Source organism: Aotus nancymaae, unplaced genomic scaffold, assembly GCF_030222135.1.
Source record: "Aotus nancymaae isolate 86718 unplaced genomic scaffold, 86718_ANA_hifiasm-v0.15.2.pri h1tg000033l, whole genome shotgun sequence".
In the NCBI taxonomy this organism is placed as follows: Eukaryota; Metazoa; Chordata; class Mammalia; order Primates; family Aotidae; genus Aotus; species Aotus nancymaae.
This window is the reverse complement of record NW_026988447.1, coordinates 47,575,875-47,599,592: the sequence shown is the minus strand read 5'-3', so window position 1 is coordinate 47,599,592 and position 23,718 is coordinate 47,575,875. Positions and strand designations below refer to the sequence as shown.

At 37.3% G+C, this 23,718-nt stretch overlaps 1 protein-coding gene and 1 long non-coding RNA gene across 6 annotated transcripts in view; both read right to left on the bottom strand.

The window, feature by feature from the left end:
- Window positions 1–23,718, bottom strand: part of LOC105731338 (uncharacterized) — a 60,671-nt gene that overhangs the window by 17,005 nt on the left and 19,948 nt on the right. For all 5 annotated transcript variants that reach the window (XR_010345395.1, XR_010345397.1, XR_010345396.1 and 2 more), the window contains 2 exons: window positions 11,264–11,344; window positions 10,872–11,006 (listed from right to left, as the gene is read on the bottom strand). This is a non-coding gene — a long non-coding RNA (uncharacterized LOC105731338). The remainder of the gene's footprint in view (window positions 1–10,871; window positions 11,007–11,263; window positions 11,345–23,718) is intronic.
- LOC105731337 (NADH dehydrogenase [ubiquinone] iron-sulfur protein 5-like) lies at window positions 13,820–20,507 on the bottom strand. The gene has a single exon (XM_064383927.1). It carries the CDS (start codon window positions 19,428–19,430, stop codon window positions 19,134–19,136), a length of 297 nt encoding a protein of 98 aa, XP_064239997.1. The 5' UTR covers window positions 19,431–20,507; the 3' UTR covers window positions 13,820–19,133.

The window sequence follows — 23,718 nt, the reverse complement described above, 5'->3', positions numbered from 1 at the left end:
TTTAATATAAAATACAATGTAAAGGAAATACTTTACTATATTAAAAATACTTTTTCTTATTTAATATCCTTCTTCCTTTAACCTTCCCCCTTAAACTTCTCCGTGGATTTTATTATCTCCTGAAATGAAAAATTCTTTGAGCATTTATAAATCAGCGTTGTTTTTTTGTTTCTGTTTTTGAGACCAAGTCTTGCTCTGTTGCCCAGGCTAGAGTGCAGTGAAATGATCATGGCTACCTGCAGCCTTAGCCTCTTGGGCTCAGACAATCCTCCCACCCTAGCCTTTCAAGTAGCTGGACCACAGGCACACACCATCACATTCAGCTATATATTTTTTTGTTTTATACACTGGTCTCCCTATGTTGCCCAGAGTGGTCTCAAACTCCTGGCCTCCCAAAGTGTTGCGATTACAGGTGTGAGCCATTGCACTGGGCTAGAGTGTTGTTTGGAGCAGTTTAAAAGGGGAAGGCACTCTCACATGCCATTTATGGGAATGAAATTTGATAGAACTTTTTTGTAGGATGCTCATATGCCTAACCATGTTCTTATCCTTATTTTAAGGTTTTAAAAACATATACAGACAACTTATAATTGTCTTTGGAAGAAACAGACTAATATATAAACTAATATAGCTAATGGAAACATTAAAGTCCACTGACAGTCACTTTACACAGGCACTTTCATTCCCTCTTTCATCAAAGATTTTATTAAATATTCTAAGAAATCGCAAAATGATGGACAACATCATCTCCTGCTTTCCCCTATCTCCAGACTACTCTTGGCAGATATATTAGTGATTAGTGAAATAGCTAAATAGCCACAGTGAGACAAAGTAAAGGCCAAATGCTTGTATAATCCCCAAACAGGACAGGTGGCCACTGAATAATTATGGTTTGATTTATATATAATTTGATTTGTTATATATAATTTGATTCATTTGATTCGTTAGGCATAATTTTATAAATTATGCCTAACAAATCCCTTCTGCTCAGCCCTTTCATTATATCATACAAAATGGATTGTATAGAGTAAGGCTTTCCACAAATGGTTCATAGCAGAGGATGTTCTGCAGTTTCAATGAGGATTCTAAATAAGTTAAATGGTCTAAGTACAGAGAAGAGAAAAACGGTAATTAGAAACATGCTAAATGGTTGCCCGGTACTAAAGTCTCTAATACTTCTTCGGAGACTCCCTTTATGTTATCTCGATTCCTATAAAGAAATGGTAACAAATCAAATAGATTATATCCACAAAAGACATTTTATAATTGTACAAGTGTCCCTAAATGGCAATGTAACTGGAAAACAATCAAACTTTACCTTATACAGTTACAACCCACAGTTTTCTTAATGAGCCCAGCTGCATATTGGGTTTTTATAGCTAGTTTTTCCCACTTTCAATCTCTGAAGACATGAAATGGTCTTTTTGTTTTGGCCCAGAAACTTTTTTTTACTCTAAATGTACCCAAAATATTTTTATTTATGTGTGTGTGCACACGTGTGTGTCTCAACACAGATGTGACAGGTCCTCCAATGATGGATCAGAAAGCTGGGAAGGTAAAGTCACCTTACCTGCTAAGATCTATTTCTTCTAATGTATGACAGCTGTTTACATTCAAGATCTTAAAAGGTTAAGTGAAGCATCAGTATTGTCCTCTTGATGTTACTCTTTATATTTAGATTCATGTCTTTTATATTGAAATGTAATTGTAACTTATTTTATAAATATCATAGAGTATGAAAATACTTCTTTTTCTCCTTAACCTATTATTTTATTATTTTAGTTATCTTAAAGTGCAACTCTTTGATTTAGTGTTATTTATGCACTTTTGTAATGTAATCAATTACATCCAATCTATAAGTAGCAGCAGGATTACTGACAACATTCAGCACAAGCAATGAGGTTGATTTTTAGATTTTAGACACTTGGCTCGTTCCTAAATAAAAAAGCAGTTTTGGCCAGGCATGGTGGCTCACACCTATAATCCCAGCATTTTAGGAGGCCGAGGCTGGAGTTTGAGACCAGCTTGAGGTCAAGAGTTTGAGACCAGTCTGGCCAACATGGAGAAAACCCGTCTCTACTAAAAATACAAAAATTAGCTGAGTGGGGTGACACGTGCCTGTAATCCTGGCTACTTAGGAGGTTGAGGCAGGAAAATGGTTTAAACCCGGGAGCCGGAGATTGCAGTGAGCCAAGACCACAACACTGCACTCCAGCCTGGGCTACGAAGTGAGATTCTGTCAAAAAATAAATAAAGAAATAAGTAAATAAATAAGGAAATAAAAAATTTTAAAAACAGCAGTTTTAAGTTACAAGGTTAATGATTTACCCTTTTAACTAATTTCCTTTTATTTCACTAGGTCCAGTTTTTAATTTTTTTAAACAATTAATTAATTCATTTTATAAAAATAGAGATGGGGTCTTGTTATGTTGCCCAGGCTGGTCTCGAACTCCTAGAGTCAAGTAAATCCTCCCACCTTGCCCTCCCAAAGTGCTGGGATTACAAATGTGAGCCACCGTGCCTGGCCTAGGTCCAGTTTTATTTATTTGTTTATGTTTTCTTAACAATTGGTCGTGCTATATCTTGGCTCTCCTATTGGTAGACTCGATAAAAATACAACAAACATGGAATGAGAGTCAACGACTCATCTTGCCTAGGGTAGGAAAAACTCCATGTAGTTCAGTTCTGGAAATGCCATAATAATGTGGAAATCTGTGAAGCAGACTGTGTTCCAATTGGTTGATACAATATTATAAGTGGATTATTAATGACTCATCAAAGAGCTTAGCATTAAAAATATAGAAATGTATTATGAATATCTAACAATTTAAAAATTTATCTCAAACCAGTAAAATCGAGCTGTAATTATGAGATTGCTAGAAGGTACTTGTCAACTAATCTAATATCTTCATTTTACAAATGAGGAAACCAAGGCACAGATAAGTTAATTTTATTTTTTTTTTTTGAGACAGTCATGCTCTGTCGCCCAGGCTGCAGTGTAGTAGTACAATCTTAGCTCACTGTAGCCTACCTTCCTTCCTTCCCTCCCTTTTTCTCTCTCTCCCTTCCTTTCTTTCTTCCTCCCTCCTTCTCTGCCTCTCTCTCTCTCTTCCTTTCTCTCTTTTTTTTCTCTCTTTCTTCTTTAGAGACAGAGTCTTGCTTTTTCACCCAGGATGGAGTGTACTGACACAATCATGTTCATTGTAACCTTCAACTCCTGGGCTCAATTGATCATCTCATCTCAGCCTCCCAAGTAGCTAGGACTACAGGGGCACACCACCACACCCAGCTAAATTTCTTAAAACAATTTTTTTTTGTAGAGATGAGGTTTTACTATGTTGCCCCGACTGGTCTTAAATTCCTGGCCTCAAGTGATCCTACCACCTCAGCCTCCCAAAATGCTTGAATTAAAGGCGTAAGCCACCACATCTAGACTCATCTTAAAATCTAAAACTACTTCTTCTTTCTCAGTAATCTCCTTGGAGCAAGGTGCAATACATTTTTCAATCAAGCATTCCTTTTTCACAGTAATAGCCTTTGCAACATCTTAGAGAAATCAATAAATATTTATTGAGCATCTTTTATTTTTGAGCCAGGGACTGTGCTAGGTACTTGGGATGCAGTGGTTAAACCAGACAGAGAAGGTTCCTGTTACTACAGAGCTTTCATTCTAATGTGTGTGCATGCACATGTTTGTGTGTGTGTACATGCATGTAGTAGTCATAGGGAGCAAACAAAATGAAATAAGAAAATATCGCTGACATAGTTTTGATGCTTGTCCCCTCAAATGTCATGTTGAAATGTGATCCCCAGTGTTGGCGCTGGAGCCTAGTGGAAGGTGTTTGGGTCTCTTATGAATGGCTTGGTGCCCTCCCCGTGGTAATCAATGAGTTCTCACTCTATTAGTTCACATGAGAGCTGGTTGTTTAAAAGAGGCTGGCATCTCCTCCTCTCTCTCTTGCTCCCTCTCTTACCATGTGATACTCTAGCACCCCATTTGCCTTCCTCCATGATTGTAAGCTTCCTGAAACCTCACCAGAAGCTGAGCACATGCTGGTGCCACACTTGTACAGCCTGCAGAACTGTAAGCCAAATAAACTTCTTTTTATAAGTTACCCAGTCTAAGGTATTCCTTTATAACAATGCAAAATGGACTAAAGGAATCACAAAGTAATAAAGGCTATGAGGAATAAAGGGTGATGTAATAGAGAATAGCTGTAGGCTACTCTAGTGTGGAAAATAAAGGTTTCCTAAGGAATTGAATACCCAAGGAAAGAATGACTGTAATCCCCGTACTTTAGGAGGCTGAGGTTGAGAGGATCACTTGAGTCCAGGAGTTCAAGACCAGCTGGGTAACATAGTGAGACCCCTGTATATGTAAAAAAAATAAAAAATTATCTGGGCATGGTGGTGCAAACCTGTAGTCCTAGCTACTCAGGAAGCTGAGGTAAGAGGATCACTTATGCTCAGGAGTTTAAAGTTAAAGTGAGCTATGATCATGCTAATGCACTGCAGCCTGGGTGACAGAGTGAGACACTGTCAAAGAAAGAGAAAGAGAGAGAGAAAAACAAGACAAAAGTGAAAGGAAAGAAAAGAAAGGGAAGGGGAGGGGAGGGAAGGGAAGGGGAGGGGAGGGAAGGGAAGGAAAGGGAAGGAAGGAAGGAACAAGTTAGCTAGAAAATAGGTAAAGAATACCCCAAGCAATGGTGAAAGCCAGTATAAAGGATTTAAGAGGGGATAAGGTTGGCCCACTCAAGAAACAATAAAAGAAAGAAATAAAAATGATTAAAACAGAGATAAATAAAATGAAATAGGCCAGGAATGGTGGCTCATGGTTGTAATTCCAACACTTTGGGAGGCTGAGGTGGGAGGATTGCTTGAACCCAGGAATTTGAGACCAGCCTTGGCAATATGGACCGCTATCTCTATAAAAATAAATAAATAAATAAAAATTAGTTGAGTGTAGGGTGTGGTGGCATATACCTGTGATCCCAGCTATTTGGGAGGCTAAGGTGGGAGGATTGGTTGAGCCCAAAAGGTCAAGGCTGCAGTGAGCCATGATCTTGCCATTGCACTCCAGCCTGGGTGACAGAGTGAGACTCTGTCTCAAACAAACAGACAGACAGACATAAATAAATAAGTAAATATATAAAATAAGAATATAGAAAGACAATAGAGAAAATAGATAAAACCCAAAGTTGATTCTTCAAATAGATTAACAAAATGACAAGCCATTAGAGTGACAAAGAAAAAAACAGAGAAGACTCAAATTGTTAAAATCAGAAATGAAAATAGAGACATATCAATGTTACAGAAATAAAGAGATTATAAGAGAATGAAACAGGAAGACTGAAACACAAAGAAATAGAAAATCTGAATAGACTCATCACTAGTAAGAAGGTTGAATTAGGAATCAGAAACCTCCCAACAACAACAAAGAAAGCCCTGAACCTGAGGGCTCCACTGGCAAATTCTACCAAACATTTGAAGAAGAACCAACAACAACCCTTCTTCAGCTCTTCCAAAAAAGCTAAAGAAACATTTTCCAACTCATTCTATGAGGCCAAAAATGCCCTAATACCAAAGCCAGACAAAAACTACAAGAAAAGTACAGACCAATATCCCTTATGAACACTGAGGCAAAACTTCTCAACAAAGTACTAGCAAACACAATTCAACAGCATATTAAAAGGATTACACACTATGTCCAAGTAGAACTTATTCCTGGAATGCAACGATGTTTCAATATATGAAAATTAATTAACATAATACACCACATTAACAGAATGAAGGTGAAAAGTCATATGATCATCTTAATTGATGCAGAAAAAAAGCATTTTACAAAATTTAATAACCTTTCATGATAAAAATGCACAACAAACTAGAAATAGAAAAAATCCACCTCAACATAAAAACTATATATGAAAAACCCACAGCTAATGTAATACTGTTTGCCTTTCCATAGGAGTAGTCTTGAATGAAGTTTTAAAGCAAATAAGATTTTCCCAATATTGTTCTATTCTGCTTGCATTCTGTTGGTCAAAGCTCATCTAACACACAACCCTTATCCAAAGTGAAGGAGCTGAAAATTTACATGACAAAGGATGTGCATACAGGAGTATAAAAAGTTGTGAGGATTTGGAAATATATCACAGCCATCTTCATGTTTGTAATGGATATTTATTTTTTTCAGGTCACACAACATACATTTATCCTGTTTTCACCAATAGTACTCCAATTTCTTTCTGAGGAAATAATTCTTCCCCAAAGTATATACTTTTGGTAAATTAAGCTATTTTGTGTTCCTATGTAATGTAAGCTAGGGGTGGCAAAGACTGCTAATTATACCAAACAGGACCAGAACTAGGTTAAGGCAAGCGAAGTTCTCAGGGTGCAAAGTTTAAGGAACACATGCATTTATCCAACATTGAGTGTATTAGTCAATTTTCTTTTTTTTTTCAGACAGTTTTACTCTGTCACCAGGCTGGAGTGCAGTGGCACAGTCTCATCTCACTGCAACCTCTGCCTGCCAGGTTCAAGCCATTCTTCTGCCTCAGCCTCCCAAGTACCTGGGATTACAGGTATGCAACACTATGACTGGCTAATTTTTGTATTTTGGGTAAAGACAGGATTTCACCATGTTTTCCAGGCTGGTCTCAAACTCCTGACCTCAAATGACCCACCCACCTCGACCTCCCAAAGTGCTGTGATTACAGGCATGAGCCACTGCACCCGGTCGGTATTAGTCTATTTTTACACTGCTATAAGAAAATATCCAAGACTGAGTAATTTATAAAAGAAAGAGGTTTAATTGACTCACAGTTCTGCATGTCTGGGGAAGCCTCAGGAAACTTAAATCGTGGCAGAAGGTGAACAGGAAGCAAGGCATATCTTATAAGGTGGCAGGAGAGAAGAGAGCAGTGGGGAACTGACAAACACTTTTTAAAACCAGCAGATCTCATGAGAACTCATTCACTATCACAAGCACAGCATGGTGGAAACTGCCCCCATAATCCAATCACCTTCCACCAGGTCCCTCCGTTGATACGTGGGGATTACAAATTCAAGATGAGATTTGGGTGGAGACAGAGAAATGAACCTTATCACCTTGAGTGTCTCCTTAAATTTTGCACCTTAGGCAATATACTTGCTGCATTCGAGTCTTTGCTGTGGTCCCCAGCAGTCATTCTCCTCTGCCATTTTTTAGTAGTGGAATATTTCCAAGTTTTAGTTTGGAAACCACATTTCTAACTTTCTTTCAGATCTGTGCATGTGTGGCTAGCATTCAGAAAATGGGAAATGAATATAAATATTATATTCAGAATTTTAAAACCTATTTTATATTTGTAAACAAAAATTTTAGTTTTATAAATTAAATGATTGATTTTGCTGAATTATATGGCAGTATTATGGCTACTTATAGTAAAGTAATTATAAGGCTCTTTTGACATTTTAAAATCTTTGAAAAAATTCTACATAATGCATCCTATCAAACTATATTTATTTCAAATCCCAGTTTCTTTGAGAAAGATGGATAGTATCCTTTCAGAATATTATATTCGACTTCTAGGTGACAGCATCATTTAAAATAATTAAGCTACTTATCCACTAAGCTCTGTATCCCCCTTTGCTGTGAGCCATCTCTGGTTATCTGGCTAGAGTTGATCTTCCCTAAGGGATGGTGGTAGTACAATGAAACAAAACAAACCATGTGGTCTTTGAATAACATTGTGGGACAGATTATCAGCCTTGAATTATAATCTGGAATGTGAGAGAGAAATAAATTTGTATTTATTTTTCATCCACTGTATTTTGGAGTGTTCGTTGCTTTAAAACACAAAGCCAATGAGCCTTCTGGGGTTTTCAATCTCAAGCACAGTGAAACCAAGACAGGAAAAGCAGTTGGAGCTAATTCCAGTAGAGGATATTGACAAGAGATTTTAGGGAGTTCTGCAGCCCGGAGTATCTACTCTAGAGCGATATTTTAGCTTCTGTTCAACCCTGAACCTGTTTTAGAAATGTCCCATTAATTTTGTGACTTATCTACTATCTTTTCTACAAATACAATTTGCTGAACATTTTCAGAATTAATTGTGTTACTTGTAACAATAATCACATCCATACTTTCCCATATTTTGGAATATTTTCTAATGATAGATTTGCTAGCATTGGGATTATTGAGTCAACATTCTTGACCGTTTTTTTTGGACTTTGATATAAATACCATTTTTGTGTGTTTTCATAGGCTAAACTAAATTTTAAAAATTCTTCTTTATACTTGCAGGAGATGACAAAAGTAATTGCTTTCTTTACGAGGTAGATATTTTAGAAAAAGAAAAGGGAATAACTTTTCTCCATATGACCTTCTGTCGTAATGTGCAGCTATTGCTATAATTGTGCTAATGAGATAATTATGACAAGGTCCTTCAATAAAGACAACATGCTAACATTAAACTTTAGACATACGATAGCTTTATACCAAAGATAGAGCTTTGTGTGTGTTTGAGTATGTAGTGTGACTGTGTTGTGAGAGGTGGGAAGGGGTCTGAAAAGGTAAGGCTACAGTGAAAGGGACATGTGAAGAAAAGATACAATAAAAATGTGCAGGGCATTGGTATATTAACTGGTTCACCTCCTAGTGAATCAGAAAGCAAAGGCTTTGGTTGTAAGGATGACTAATGTTAACGATTCTTTGCCTATTGTTTCCAATCTAACTTGTACTTCCTTTTATAAATGGAAAAAGAAATTCTGTTATTGTATATTTGAGTTAATTACTCTGCTTTGGAGGTCCAGTTACCAAAAATAAACACAGTTGCGGGGTTTTAGTAAACATTTGTTTAGAATCCATCCCATTCCCAGCTGGGCGCTCTGTCTCATGCCTGTTATTCCAGCACTTTGGGAGGCCAAGGCAGGCAGATCATGAGGTCAGGAGCTCAAGACCACCCTAGCCAACATAGTGAAACCCCATCTCTACTAAAAATACAAAAATTAGCCAGGCATGGTGGCACATGCCTGTAGTCCCAGGTATTTGGGAGGCTGTGGCAGGAGAATCTCTTGAATTCAGGAGGCAGAGGTTACAGTGAGCCAAGATTGCTCCGCTGCACTTCAGCTTGGGTGACAGAGTGAGACTTTGTATCAAAAAAAAAAAAAAGGAAAAAAAGAACACATCCCATTCCTTCATTTAACTTCGCTAGTAACCTCTGTTAAACCTTGTGACAAATGCACTCTTATGCCCGAGAGTTGTTGGAGGATAAAGGCAGAGTAGGTTTGACCCTGGCCATCTCATTATTTCTTTATAGACTTGCCCCTCTAAAAAATGAACAGTTTATCTTTTAATTGTTGAGAATGCTTGCTTTTCAGAAATTCAGAATACATATATTCACTATCCAGGGGTAATTTTTATGATGTGGGAGGTTTAATTTACTTATTAAAATTTAGCAAATGAAGTCTGTGTTAAATGAAAAACAGATTTGTGACTTTCCATGAAGGTCAGGGCAACTACGTTTTGAAATCATTAGCAATGCTACTTGGTTTAGAGAGTTTAGTTTATCTCACATTTTTAAGGCAAAATTCTTGAATTTACTTGAAAAGAAAAAATACTTTTTTTTCCTGAGATTCATATTTCTTTCCTGCACAGATTTAGCCAAAGAATTGACACATTAAAATTTTAAAGGGATAATAAAATATGACACTTGAAAGTTTTCAAAACTTGGCTTATTTACAAATTTTTCAATATTTTGTCATATGTTATTTCTGTTCTGTTAAATTTGAAAACAAAGAATCTTCATGGTTTATTTAAGTAATATTCAATCATTCAAATAAGACACATTCTTAAATTTTTTTTTTTTTTTGGAGATACAGTCTCACTCCGTTGCTCAGGCTGGAGTGCAGTGTCATGATCTCAGCTCACTGCAACCTCTGCCTCCTGGGTTCAAGCAATTCTCCTGCCACAGCCTCCTGAGTAGCTGGGACTACAGGCATATGCCACCATGCCCAGCAAATTTTTGTATTTTTAGTAGAGATGGAGTTTCACCATGTTGGCCAGGATGGTCTCAAACTCCTGACCTCAGGTGATCCACCTGCCTTGGCCTCCCAAAGTGCTGGGATTACAGGCATGAGCCACCGCATCCAGCCAAATAAGACACATTTATTGCACACTTTCTATGTACCAGGGAGTGAATAAGGGAGTGAATAAAGCAGAGAATGAAAGAAATGTCCTGTTCTTATGGTGCTTAGAGTCTAATGAAATATGCATACAATAAATATAAAAATATACAACTGTAAGCCAGGTGGTGATAATGTTATGAAGAAATAAAGTAGGGCAAAGGGACAGCAAACAACAGAGCTGACTGCTATTTTATATAGCTTGTCCAGGATCTTCACTCTTATGGTTTATAATCTCATTTTGGAGATCAACATAATTTAAGGGTCATGCTAATAATTCCAATGTCCAGGTCCTACAAAGATTCTACCATATCTAATACGTAACACACACACATAAACACATACACATATCTTTTAGAAAAGACAGTATTCAGCCAGGTGCAGTGGTATGTGTCTGTAATCCCAGCTACTCAGGAGGCTGAGGGAGGAGGATAACTTGAGCACAGGAATTCCAGGCTGCAGTGAGCTATGACTGCACCACTGTACTCCAGCCTGGATGACAGAGTGAGACCCTATCTCCCTATCTCAAAAAAAGCAAAAAGAGGGCTGAGCACAGTGGCTCAATGCCTGTAATCCTAGCACTTTGGGAGGCCAAGGCTAGTCTACTGCTCCAACCCAGGAGTTCAAGACCAGCCTGGGTGACATACCAAGACCCCCTCTCTACAAAATATTTTTTAAAAAATTAGCTGGGCAACAGTAGCACATACCTGTGATCCAAGCTTCTTAGTAGCGTAAGGCAGGAGAATTGCTTGATCCCAGGAGGTTGAGGCTGCAATAAGCCATGTTCGCACCACTGCACTCCAGCCTGGGTAACACGGTTAGACTCTGTCTCCAAAAAAAAGCTAAATGAAAAAGAAAATATTAATACTTGACCTGATGATTAATTATATATCTAAGCAAGTGTTACTTGGCAATATGAGAATTATGAAATATGAGGCTAAGTAAATATGGTTTAATTTTTGAGATACTGAAAGTTCTTTACTTATAAGCAAATTGTGTTTTTAAAAGTTCATTTGTAAATACATATTTGAATCTATGAATACATTTTCCCATAGAAACAATATTAAGTATAGGCTATATAGTCAAATTTATTATTTACCTGAAATGCAGTTAATTGGAATTGAAGAAATAGTAGAAAATAATATTGTTTCCAATTACAGTCTTTAAACAAGTGGAGTATCTATAAAAAAAATCAGATTTTTTTTCTTAAGGGATAATTTCTTAAGGAAAAAGATTGGGTTCATTTAGAGGAAAACAGAGAGAGAAAAAAGAGAAAGAGATTGTTGAGGGAACTTAGGGACATTTCAAGGTCTTTAGAGGTTGCTGGGATTATTCATTATGTCTAATTGCTTTTTATATTACATATTTCTCTATTTTTGAGAAATCATGTCATTTAACACTAGTCATATGAAATCATGATTAAGGCTGATTTTTTTCTCTTCTCACAAATCTAATTAAGAAGAGAGCCAAAAAGAGAGTAATTGTCTTTTAGGCTTGGAAATAATCAAAAAGGAAAAATAAAGTTTATTTATAAGAATATTACAGGCTGGGTATGGTGGCTCACACCTGTAATCCCAGTACTTTGGGAGGCTGAGCTGGATGAATCGTCAAGCCTAGGAGTTTAAAAGCAGTCTTGGCAACATGGCAAAACCCCATATCTACAAAAAATACAAAAATTTAGCCACGTGTGGTGGTGTGTTCCTGTAGTCCCAGCTACTCAGGAGGCTGAGGTGGGAGGTCGAGGCTACAGGGAGCTGTGAGTTTGCTTGAGCCTGGGAGGTCGAGGCTAGCAGTGAGCTGTGACTATGCCACAGCACTCCAGCCTAGGCATTATTCAAATCCTGCTTCAATACAATATTGCAATGCAATATTGAAACATGGTTTGAAATAATGAAGAATTGAAAAGAAACTTAACATCCACTAGTAGCAAAATAAGAAAGAAATTTAGACTTAGAATATATTGAAAAAAACACTAATGGGAAGCTTCTGAAGAATATGTAATGGAGAAGGAAGAAAACAAAATATGCTCATTGAAAAAAGAAAAGGAAAAAAATATGGTGACAAGAATGTCTGATTCCATACAGATTTTTCTAGAAGCTTTTAAACTAAAAATATTCAAGTGTTGAATATTATGCAGCCATTAAAAACGAGGAGTTCACATCTTTGTAGGGACATGGATGAACCTGGAAACCATCATTCTCAGCAAACTGACACAAGAACACAAAATCAAACACCACATGTTCTCACTCATAGGCAGGTGTTGAACAAGGAGAACCCATGGACACAGGGAGGAGGGGAGCACTATACACGGGGGGCTGTTGGGGAGGAGGGGGGACAGCGGGGGGGTGGGGAGTTGGGCAGGGATAGCATGGGGAGAAATGCCAGATATAGGTGAAGGGGAGGGAGGCAGCAAATCACACTGCCACGTATGCACCTATGCAACAACCTTGCATGTTTTTCACATGTACCCCAAAACCTAAAATGCAATAAAAAAAAAATATTCAAGTGTTATTTCTAGGTGATAAAATAATGATAGTTTAATGTTTTTTCTCTATATTTTTTAGATTTCTAAAATGAACACTACTGATTTTATAATTTTAAACATAGTTTTCTGAGTAATAATAATAAATGCAACCCATACTTTCCTGAGTATGAGTTGCATAGGAAAAGTAAATAAGAAAAGGTTTTGCAATAACTATATTAAAACTATATATAAATATAAATATATAAACTAAATTATAATGAATCTATATGGAGAATAAAATTTCTAAGAAGAAAGCAACTGAAAAGAAGTGAAATGAAAGAAACAGCTTGGAGGTAAAGATACTGTCAACAGAAAATTGTGGTGGCCGAAAATTTCAGGGCCTTTGTAACAGTTGTCTGTACTAAATTACCTCTATTGAACTACCTTGGGAGGGCTCTGTTTTTCTGACTGGATGCTGATTAACAGTAGCACTTTTCTTCTAAGTAGTACTCCTGAATAACAAAAATTAGATGTGCCAAATCATTCTACATACTGCATACCGAGCACTTTTCTGTCTCGGTCTTCTGTGTATCTGAGCATAGTCAGCACACTCCTTTGTACCACCTGTGCCCGTCTCATTTTCCACCAGTTATCCTCAGCCGGAAACCAAGTGGCTCTGGCCATGACTAAAATGTGGACTGGGATCAAAAAAGGGGTTTAAATCCTTTTATGGATTAGCAGAATCCAAAGATTATGGAAGCAGAATCCTTGCTTAAAGATTGTTTAAAACATTTAAAAAAGTAGTATGTTCCAGAACATAGCACCTGTTCCTATATGCTATTTATTGCCAGTATTATAGATCATCAGGACCATCTAATCTAGAGTCTGTGTTTCCTCCGGGCAGCAATTTTTTTTTTTACTGGTGCTCTGACCTTAAATGAATCTCACTATATTGTAGGAATCATCAGATTATTCTCATGAATTTCAACTTGTCTTTTAAAGTTGTTTAAAATGAGCCTTGAGAAGCAGCAGGCCATGCATGGCGGCTTACTCCTGTAATCCCACTGTTTGGGAGGTCAAGGCAGGAGGCTCTCTTGAGCCCAGGAGTTTGAAATGAACTGTTACTGTGCACAATGACCTGTTACTGTGCCGCTGCACTCCAGTTTAGACAAGAGTAAGACCCTGTCTCTTATTTTGAAAAAAAAAAAAAAAAAAAAAAAAAGCAGCAAACTTTTTTTTCCATTGTGGGCGGATTTTCTAAAAAATGTCAAGGACTCAATAGATTGCTTTGTTCAAAATATTCAAACTGAAGCGTAGTTTCCCTGTAATTATTTCTCTTATTATCCTTTCAAGTTGAAAAGAAAGGTAATACAATAAATAGTAAGAAATTAAGTTACAGTAAAGATAAAAGTTTTAAGGCATCCATCCTCCTTCATTCTGTTCCACAAGTACAGAAAGAACTAAATGTTTCACTTCGTGGACCAGTGTAAGAGAACTGGGATTCAAAGGCACTCTTGCGTCTAAAAAAATTGCTGCTTCCAGGCTATATTTCCTTTTATGCCTTGGGTGGTGAAATTTCAATAATTACATGAATGTTAAAGTGGTGTAGAACAAGACACAATAATTTCTAAAATTGAAACAAAAAAGAAGCATGCTTAGTGACCTTCATCTTTGAACTAAAGTGGAACAATAATGGACCTTGTCTCAGCAAAAAGCAAGCAGGAGAACTTCCTCCACCACCATAGAACGTTAATTTACGGAAAACGCAGACAGAGGTTTAAAAGAGGTAGGCTGGAGACTCACTCTCATCGGAGCTGCTGTGGAATATTTTAGACTTTTCACTTTCTACAGTTTCCCTTGAGGTTTCCCTAACTTTAATGCACTGAAGATTAAGGTGATTGTATCAGTGGCAAAACATTGCTCTATTTGTAAAATTAAGTAACCAAATTTGGAGATTTTCAAAGAGCTATTATTTTCATGCAGTCACATCTTTAGCTGAGCCTTCCAGAAAACAGTATTTTCCTATTTTAAATTCCTGTGAGGTAGGCATATGACTATTTAAATTTTATGGAAGAGGCTTAGAGTGGGTCAGTGACTTGTCTGAGGTCCCATGGTAGGTGACAGAGACAGGATCTGACCCAGAACTGACTCTAAAACCTTTGGTGTCTTTACACCAGGACTTGCTGCCTCACTTTGAATGCTTACACTTTTTCACCACTATAATCCAAGTTATAATCCAAATATTTTTAGTAACATATTTGACTATCCTTAGAAGAAATTCCTAGAAACAGAAGTATCATTCAGAAGGCCCTCACCTCTCAATACACAGAAAGAGATCAGAGCCCGGTTCAAATTGTGACCATCTAAGCTGCCTGTATTTGCAGCTTCACTGTACATCTTTGGATTAGTTAATTCATCTGAGTTCCCCATTTATATGAAAGAGTTAATATTAATACTTAACTCAGGACTATTGAGAAAACCAAATGAGTTAATACATTTAAAGTCTGGCACATAGTTGGTTATAATGATGTTACCAAGTTACCCTCCAGACAGTTGATAAGCATTTGCACTTCCTAGTAGCAAGTGTTTTTATTATGTTAAGCCACTAAAATTTTGCATTTGAATTTACTTCTCCGGCTCACATAACCTCGGGTGTGCATACCCAATTTCTGACCTGTTTCTAGTTCTTAGGTTTCTAACTCTTATCCCAAAAAGCCTCCTTCTTTTAATGTTCTCAGAGCTAACCACTCTTTACCTTTCCGAAACTATCACGCCCTGCCCACAGCCTTCCATCACAGTTGTACAGATGGTCTGCAATAAGGCCTTCAATGATTTTCAGGCTTTTTATCAGTTTCTACCCTCTGAAGAGCTTAGAGCAGTTTGCAGGATGTCTTCAATTTTAGCCTTGTCACAGAGTTCACTGGTTTCTCCAAATCATCAATGACCTCCAAAGGTTCCTAGTACACCAGGTGTACTAGGCTTCATTTTGCATTTATTTGGCATTTATTTAGCATTTGTTTACGGAGTACTTCTTATGTGCTAGCACTGTGCTAAGTGTTGGGAATAGGGAATGAGGTAGGCACAGTCTCAGTCTTCCAGGAGCTTGCAATGTAGTCCCCACCACTGTCTCTAACATGTCAATTAGCTGTAATTTTAAGGAAGGAAGTAATCTTTGGAGCACACAGACAATGCACCAGGATATAACGTTGCTCCATGAGGCTCCAAAATAAACCTGAATTCCATTAAGCCATTCCAGGCTAGAGGTGGAATGACAGGTTCACAATAACATTCCTCTGTCCTCAACCTCTTTAGAAGCATCAGACATTTCCTCACATTTCCAGAGGCCTTCTCATTTGTTCTCATGGCCTCAGTCATCTCACTGATCATAGCTTGCCCCCTCCTCCTCCTCCTCTTCCTCCTCTGGGTTAGTGCCCTGAGAAAGTTATCCCTAAGCCCTTAAAGGAGAAGTCCTACTGTATTCCTGCTGAAGTTGTAGGAATCACTCTTCCCTCACTTTAGTGATAAACTCTGATATCTGAGTTTCAAACAGTAATGAAATTAGGTTTTCATTTGCTGGTTGGTTGGTGGGAAGAGTTTTTCATATCCATTCATTGTCCTCTCTCCCCAGAAATCATATGTGGGTCTGTGGGGCTGGTATGAATCCCAACTGGGAGCCCCACTCACCTCACAATTCTCTCCCCTGGCAGGCCTCAGCAAGACCTTGAGATGTACCCAGACATATCTGAGTTCTGGTGTAAGCATAGTTTATTCTGAAGCTGGGAATGTTGCTCTACATGTTTATAAAAATGACTGTACATTAAAAACTTTATAGGAATAATTATACCAAACGTCTTAAAGGGATTGTGTTGGATGTAGTGATATTATGTGTGAAATTTGTCCTTATTTGTAAAATTTTCAAATGTTGTATCATGTAATTATGGCTTTTATAATGAAAAAAAAATGTATAGCCATACTGAAGAAAGGCATTGTGCTTCTGGAAAATCATGCCCTCTATGGCAAGGCTTCAGCTGTTCTGGGCAGATGTGAGTCTGTATTCTAGGGTTGGAGCTGGCACAATGTCAGTGATCCAGCCCATCTGTTACCGGTTGAGGTTTTGGATAGAACTCCAGTTGTTCTAGTCAGGAAAAGGAGTGCTAGACAGGGAAACAGAGGCAAAAATACAATTTTACGTTCTGGGCACATATCTCTGATGAAGGAAACCAAAATATTCTTCTCTAAAATAAGGGATTTGTTGAGCTAAAATTAAGGTTGAAATGCAAGAGCACATGCTGCCCCTCTCCTCTGCTTTTCCCATCTGAAGATGGGCTCCTTTGCTGCACTTGCTTATCAGCTCAAAAACAGAACTCAGAGAACTGGTGCCAGAGGATCTAGGAGCAGGCTTTCCTCTTCCCGTACATTTACCTTCCTACTTTTTTTTTTTTTTTTTTTTTTTGCGTTTTGGAAACCTGAAGATACTCTTTTCCATTACACATGTTTAGCCTGAAGCTACCTCCTTACATATTTTAAGTTCAGCCTAAAGGTTTCTTTGTACATAGTGAACTATAACTTAAATGAGAGTGTAAACAGACTAAAGCCTATGCTTGTGCAGCCACTGTGTTTTGGCCAAAGGGGGCCAACTGTTCAAACCATGTTCAATAAGGTAAATGCCAAGCTATAACCAACCCAGCTGATTCCTATTGCACTTCCGTTTTCTGTATGTCACTTTCCTTTCCATCTGTAAATCTTCTCCCACCACATGGTTGCACTGGAGTCTCAGCCTACTCTAGCTCAGGAGGCTGCCTGATTTATGAGTTGTTTTTGATCGATTAAACTCTGTTAAATTTAATTTGGCTAAGGGTTGTCTTTTAACACTTCTTTGTCTTGTCCCTACATAGGATTTATGGGTCATTGTTAAAACACCATTTCAGCAAGGCCCCTAAAACACTATCTTGAAAGATAAATACATTTGCCCAGAGGCCTCTCCCGCATAATGGGTACAAGTGTTAGTAAACTTCTGCTCATTTTTCTTTTGTTAATCTGACTTCAGGAGAGTGTCTCAACTTAGAACCTAAGAAAAAGGAAAGAAATTGTTTTTTCCCCTACACTAGCATGCCCAGTACTAGGTCAATTAGCAAAAGAACTAAGTCCAAGTCTCATCAGTCAGTGAGATATATTTCTTGACTGGTTAAGAGTGGCTTGGGATTTACAGGTGGTAACTTTTAGAGACTCTAGCCTGTGTGGAGAGTCTCATTTGACACTCTTGAATAAGAAGCCCTAGTTATTTCCTGATCCCTTTACAACTTAACCTGGTACAGAGACAAAAGCATGGGAAGCACAGTGTTTGCTGAGTTTCTCTGTCCTCTGAACATGTTTTAAGCCATCCATTATCGGTTTCTTTGTCAGAAAAAAAAATTCTTATTTATTGTTTTTTTGAAACAGGATTTCGCTCTGTCACTCAGGCTGGAGTGCAGTGGTACAATCATGGCTCACTGCCGCCGCATCCTCCCAGGCTCAAGTGATCCTCCCATCTCAGCCTCCCGAGTAGCTGGGATTGTAGGCATGCACCACCACTCCCAGTTGATTTTTGTTTTTTTGTTTTTCTGTAGAAATGGGGCCTTGCTATGTTGCCCAGGCTGGTCTCAAAGTCCTGGGATCAAGCGATCCTCCCACCTCAGCCTCTCAAAGTGCTGGGACGAGGTATGAGCCATTTGTGCCCAGCCAGAAAAAAAAAATTCTTTACTCCAGTCCAATTTTTTCGTTTTAATTCCTTCTTATTTACCTATACTAGAGCTTCTGACAAGAAATAGGATACTACTAACAGCCTGTGCCAAATGTGTCGTAGGATGACTTGATAATTTAACTATATTTTAGAATGATCCACAGTTACAGTGTTTTTAATATGTCTATTTTCTCATTTATGTTGGAATAGGAATGACTATACCAAACTTCTTAAAGGGATTGTGTTGGGAGTAGTGGTATGATGTGTGAAATTTGTCCTCATTTTCTAAATTTTCTAATTTTATAAATTATTATCTAATTTATGTATTAAGCCTTTATCATTTATACAAATTTTTTCTTTTTACGAAGATGTATATAACAGCTGTATATGTTATGACAGTTGTATATGTTAATTTCATATGTGTCATTTCATTTATTTCTTTTCTGTTTGTAGCTTTCACAGTCTATGCAGATTGTTTTGAAATGCTGAAAAACTAATAATTACAAAGCAAAACCTTATTGTAGAAAAGTTAATAAATGCAGAACAACATTAACAATTTAAATGATCCATAATTCTACCACAGTGGAAAATCATTTTAATATATTTGTGCATCATTCATTTTAGTGGATTTTTTTTTGGCGGGGGAGGGGGATGGAACAATCATTTATTTTCACACCCTTTGACAAGGTTTTCCGTAAACAACCTTTCCAGTGGATAACAGAGGACATGAGAATCAGCCTTCAGACATCAGCAGCTGCTCTGCTTAGGGCCGAGATTCCCCCTTGCTCACATAGTGAGGTGAAGGGATGTACTTCCCTTCTTTAGCAGCGTATCCCACTGCTTCCTGATGGTACTCATATGTCTCATCGTCTTCTGCTGAAGTATACACTCTATGAAATCATCATATTCTATTTTGCACTCTTTCTCTGCCTGAATACTACCGATTCCAGGTGCACATTCTATCCATTCTTTTTCAAAAGGATGGCATCGAGCAGGAATCTTGTAGGGCTGTTCAGCACTTTGGATTGTCAACCATCGATCTATGTTAAGGCCAAACCTTTTCTGTGCGGCCAAAAAAGTCATGGCGATCAATGCTCGTGCCCTTGTCTTATCTCTAGTTGAGTGGTTTTTTTTTTAAAATCACAATATAATTACTGGATTTACTGGCTAAGCAAGGCTCAGCATGCTTGCCATGCTCATAACATTCTTCTAAATGATTTCTTTCACCTAAATTACTCTCCTGCTACTGTATGACCTGCTCGTTAGCTAAATCTGTGGTCAGAATGGGCACTGCCCTCAAAAATAAGGGAGTAGGCATAATAATGGTCCCTCTAAAGACATACACATCTGAATCCCTGGAACCTGTCAATATGTTATGTTACATGCAAAGGGGAATTAAGATTGCAGACAGAATTAAGGTTGCTGATTGGCTGACAGATTATCCTGGATTATCCAGGTGGACCCAATGTAACCACAAGTTTCCTTAAAAGTGGAAGGGAGAGTTCAAAAATTAAGAGTTAAAAAAAGATGTGATATTGAAAGCTGGGTCAGAGAGATCCTATGTTGCTGGCTTCGGAGTCAGAGAAGGGGAGCCTTCTCACATTTTATAATCAAGATTCTAAATTAATCTAACCTTTTATTTATTTTGAGGCAAGTAAAATATAGGCCAGAAAAAATGATGATGAGCCAGTGGATGCAGGTGGCCTCTAGCAGTTGGAACAGAAACAGATTTTCTCCTATTGCTTCTAGTAAGTAATGTTGCTGTGTTCACACCTCAATTTTAGTTGAGAGCCCCATATGAGACTTATGAACTACAGAACTATAGTTGTTTTAAACCACTGAGTTTGTGGTAATTTGTTATGGCAGTAATAGGAAACTGAATTCTTTCCTTCCTTCCTTCTACTTTCTCAAAAAGTCAGGACTCTTCAATGCAGGGCACTGTATTAGGTACTGAGGTACTATGCTAGACGCCAGAAACAGTAATGAAGTAACTAACAGAAGGAAACAGAGCAGAGAAAAAAGGAATTAATGCCACCCTTAATTCCACAGTTTAGCAATCTATCGGAATAACTGCAGCCTCTCTGCCTCTTGCTTTACTGCAAGGAGAGAGTTCTCTACATATCTCACATTTCTTTACATCTTTTGAGAAGAAGCGCCTGACTGCCTTTGTTCAAGACTATCTTTTCAAGGATGTTTGTATGGCAGACATCAGAATATACAGAATAACAAGTAAAATATAGGCCAGAAAAAAAATGATGTTGATATAACGGCTTCAAAAAATAAATTTCACAATGGAATAGCTCATCTTATATGTATAAAAGCAAGTTAGGGCATACACAGTGGCTCACACCTGTAATCGCAGAATTTTGGGAGGCCAAGGCAAATGGATCACTTGAGGCCAGGAGATTCAGACCAGCCTGGCCAGCATGGTGAAGCCTTGTCTCTACAAAAAATACAAAAATTAGCTGGGCATGGTGGCACATGCTTGTAATCCCAGCTACTTGGGAGGTTGAGGTGGAAGGATTGCTTGAACCCAGGAGGTGGAGGTTACAGTGAGCTGAGATCACACAACTGCACTCTAGCCTGGGCTACAGAGCAAGACTCCATCTCTAAATAAATAAATAAATAAATGCAAGTTGGATGAATTTAGAATCTTGATTATAAAATGTGACAGTAAGTTTAGTAAAGATAAAAATAGGAAAACCCAGAAATGTTAACTAAGCTATTGTATTAGTCTATTCTCACACTGCTAATAAAAATATGCCTGAGACTGGATAATTTATAAAGGAAAAAGGTTTAATTGACTCACAGTTCAGCATGGCTGGGGAGGCCTCAGGAAATTTACAATCATGGCAAAAGTCCAAGGGGAAGCAAGGCACCTTCTTCATAAGGCAGCAGGAAGGAGAAATGAAAGCAGGGGAAATGCCAGACACTTATAAAACCATCACATCTTGTGAGACTCACTCATTATTAGGAGAACAGCATGGGGAACCAACCCCATGATTCAATTACCTCCACCTGATTCTGCCCTTGATGTGGGGATTATAATTCAAGGTGAGATTTGGATGGGGACACAAGGCCAAACCATATCGGAAAGTTGAGGAATGATCTGGTTTTTGGAATTTGCACTGAAAATACTTTATGGTTGGATAACCAAGTAGTATGCAAGTTTTTACACTGTGATTATATTTGTATTTAATATTTCTTCAGAGTTAAATTGGCATTGAAATGGTAGGATCAAAACTGAAGAAGTATGCGTCTTACAACAACAAGAAAAATACCTAACTAAAATACTTGGGTAAAACTTTTGAAATGTCATATTGAAAATATGACTTCTCATGTATTTGATAAATTACTTTTAAACAAAGTAATTTCTGAAGCACTGAAAGAAGCAGTGCCTTTGGTGTTTGACTACGTTTATTTATCTACTTTCAGATGTAAAATCTGTAAGTTTTCAGAAAAATAATCATTGAAAGATTTCAAGTAATCAACTCCAACATCTACCAAATAAAGCAGAAAAGAATTTTAGAGTCTTTTTTGTTTCTTTGTATTGATTCCACAAGTGTGATCATCTCATTTCCTTTTAAGTGTTCCTACATCAGTAAGTGAAATAAAACAGTTCAGGACATTTACTCTGATTTATTTAGACAAAAGATTTGCAAATATACAGCTAAACTTAAAAGTCATTTTTCCTTATTTTTCCAGGAAATTTATGCATTTTTAAAATTTTCCCCATGTTCATCATAGGAAATAAAAGAAATAATAAAATCACCTGAAGTTCCACCATCCCAAGATAAACATTGTTATATTTTGCACATTTCCTTCCAGCTTTTTGAGATCATATATTTTATATGATATCATATAGCAAAATATAATACTGCCTGAGTTTTCACTATAGAAGTAGTATATTCTATTGTAGAAAATTTAGAAAAATTGCAACATAGATAAAAATATTAAAATACATAATTGGAATAATGACAAATAGAATTTACTATCAAGTATGAAAAGTTCACCAAGTAAACTAATCAGTTTCACTAATTTATAATTCTCTACATTTTCCTAATTTATTAGAAAAAAATTAAATAACATTAGAAGGCTATAAAAGCCATATGTAACTTTCCATCAACTTTTTCCCACAGTGGGAAGAAATCTCAACTACTAGAAAGATTGATAAGATCGTCAAAAATGTACAAAACTCAGCTATATAAACTGAGAAACTTATGTCACAAATAGATTTGTATTACAATAGTGTTCATTTTAAAATATTGAAACAAGTTAGAAAATAAGTAAAAGCAAACAAAAACAAAAAGGCACTTCCACTGAACAAGTGTAAGGACAGATTGCTGCTACCAAATGGTTGTAGGCTTCAAAGTTGGCATGTATCTTTCCTAATAGTATACCTTAAGGCAGCAAGGTAGGTCTGCTCTTAAGTTAGGAAAAACCATTGTATCCTCACAAAAATTAATAGATGTTTCGAGAAAAAATAAAGTGTTTGTGGCCAAACATGTTTGAGAAAAGTTGTCTATTTTTGTTTCCTCCTAGAAAACAAAGAATGAGAGCATGTTAAAGACTGAAAAATTTTATTTCAGAATTTCTCAGATTTATTTTGATAAAGGGATTCACTTTTTTCCCCCCTCTAAAGATGATGATCTTACAAAGATAAAGTCCTGGAGAATCCAGTTTGGGAAATTCACACAGCTCAGTAGATATCTACTCAGGGTCTCATCCAATTATCTTGGATTTTTAAAGATTGTCTGAATAGTTCGTGATTCATTCCTTTGGAATAATCTCGTTTGATCTCTAATTTAATGTCCTATAGCCCACCCCAGAGTTACTTCCAAGTATTCTCTTCTGCTTACCAGTCACCTTTCTATGTCTGTCTGACTACTAGCATGCTTTAAATACTAATAAATCCAGACAGACATTTCAGAATTCCAAATATAAACCACAACTACTGATGATAGTAATAATAAAATAATGTCATAAGAAAATCTCCAGAGATCTTCCCTGAGTCTTCCCTACTTTTTGAAGAGCCCATACCAATTTATCTTCTTTTATTCTTTCTAAATTCTTCATAAAAGAGGAAGTCTCATTACATTCTAGAACTAATTTCACCTCTAGAGGCTGGAAAAGTTCTTTTTTTAAAAAAATTACAGAGCATTAATTCAGAGCTTTTCAATCACGCTTTTGAGGCACAAATAGTTGTCAAGTGTGTTGGAGATGGCACTCTCCTCATCCCTTAACGGGGTGGTACAAGACCTATAAACGGGGCACTTGCCTTTGGCTACAGGCAACTTCACTGGATTTTCTCAGGATGCCTTAGAAATATCATATTATGGGCCAGGCATGGTGGCTCACACCTGTAATCCCA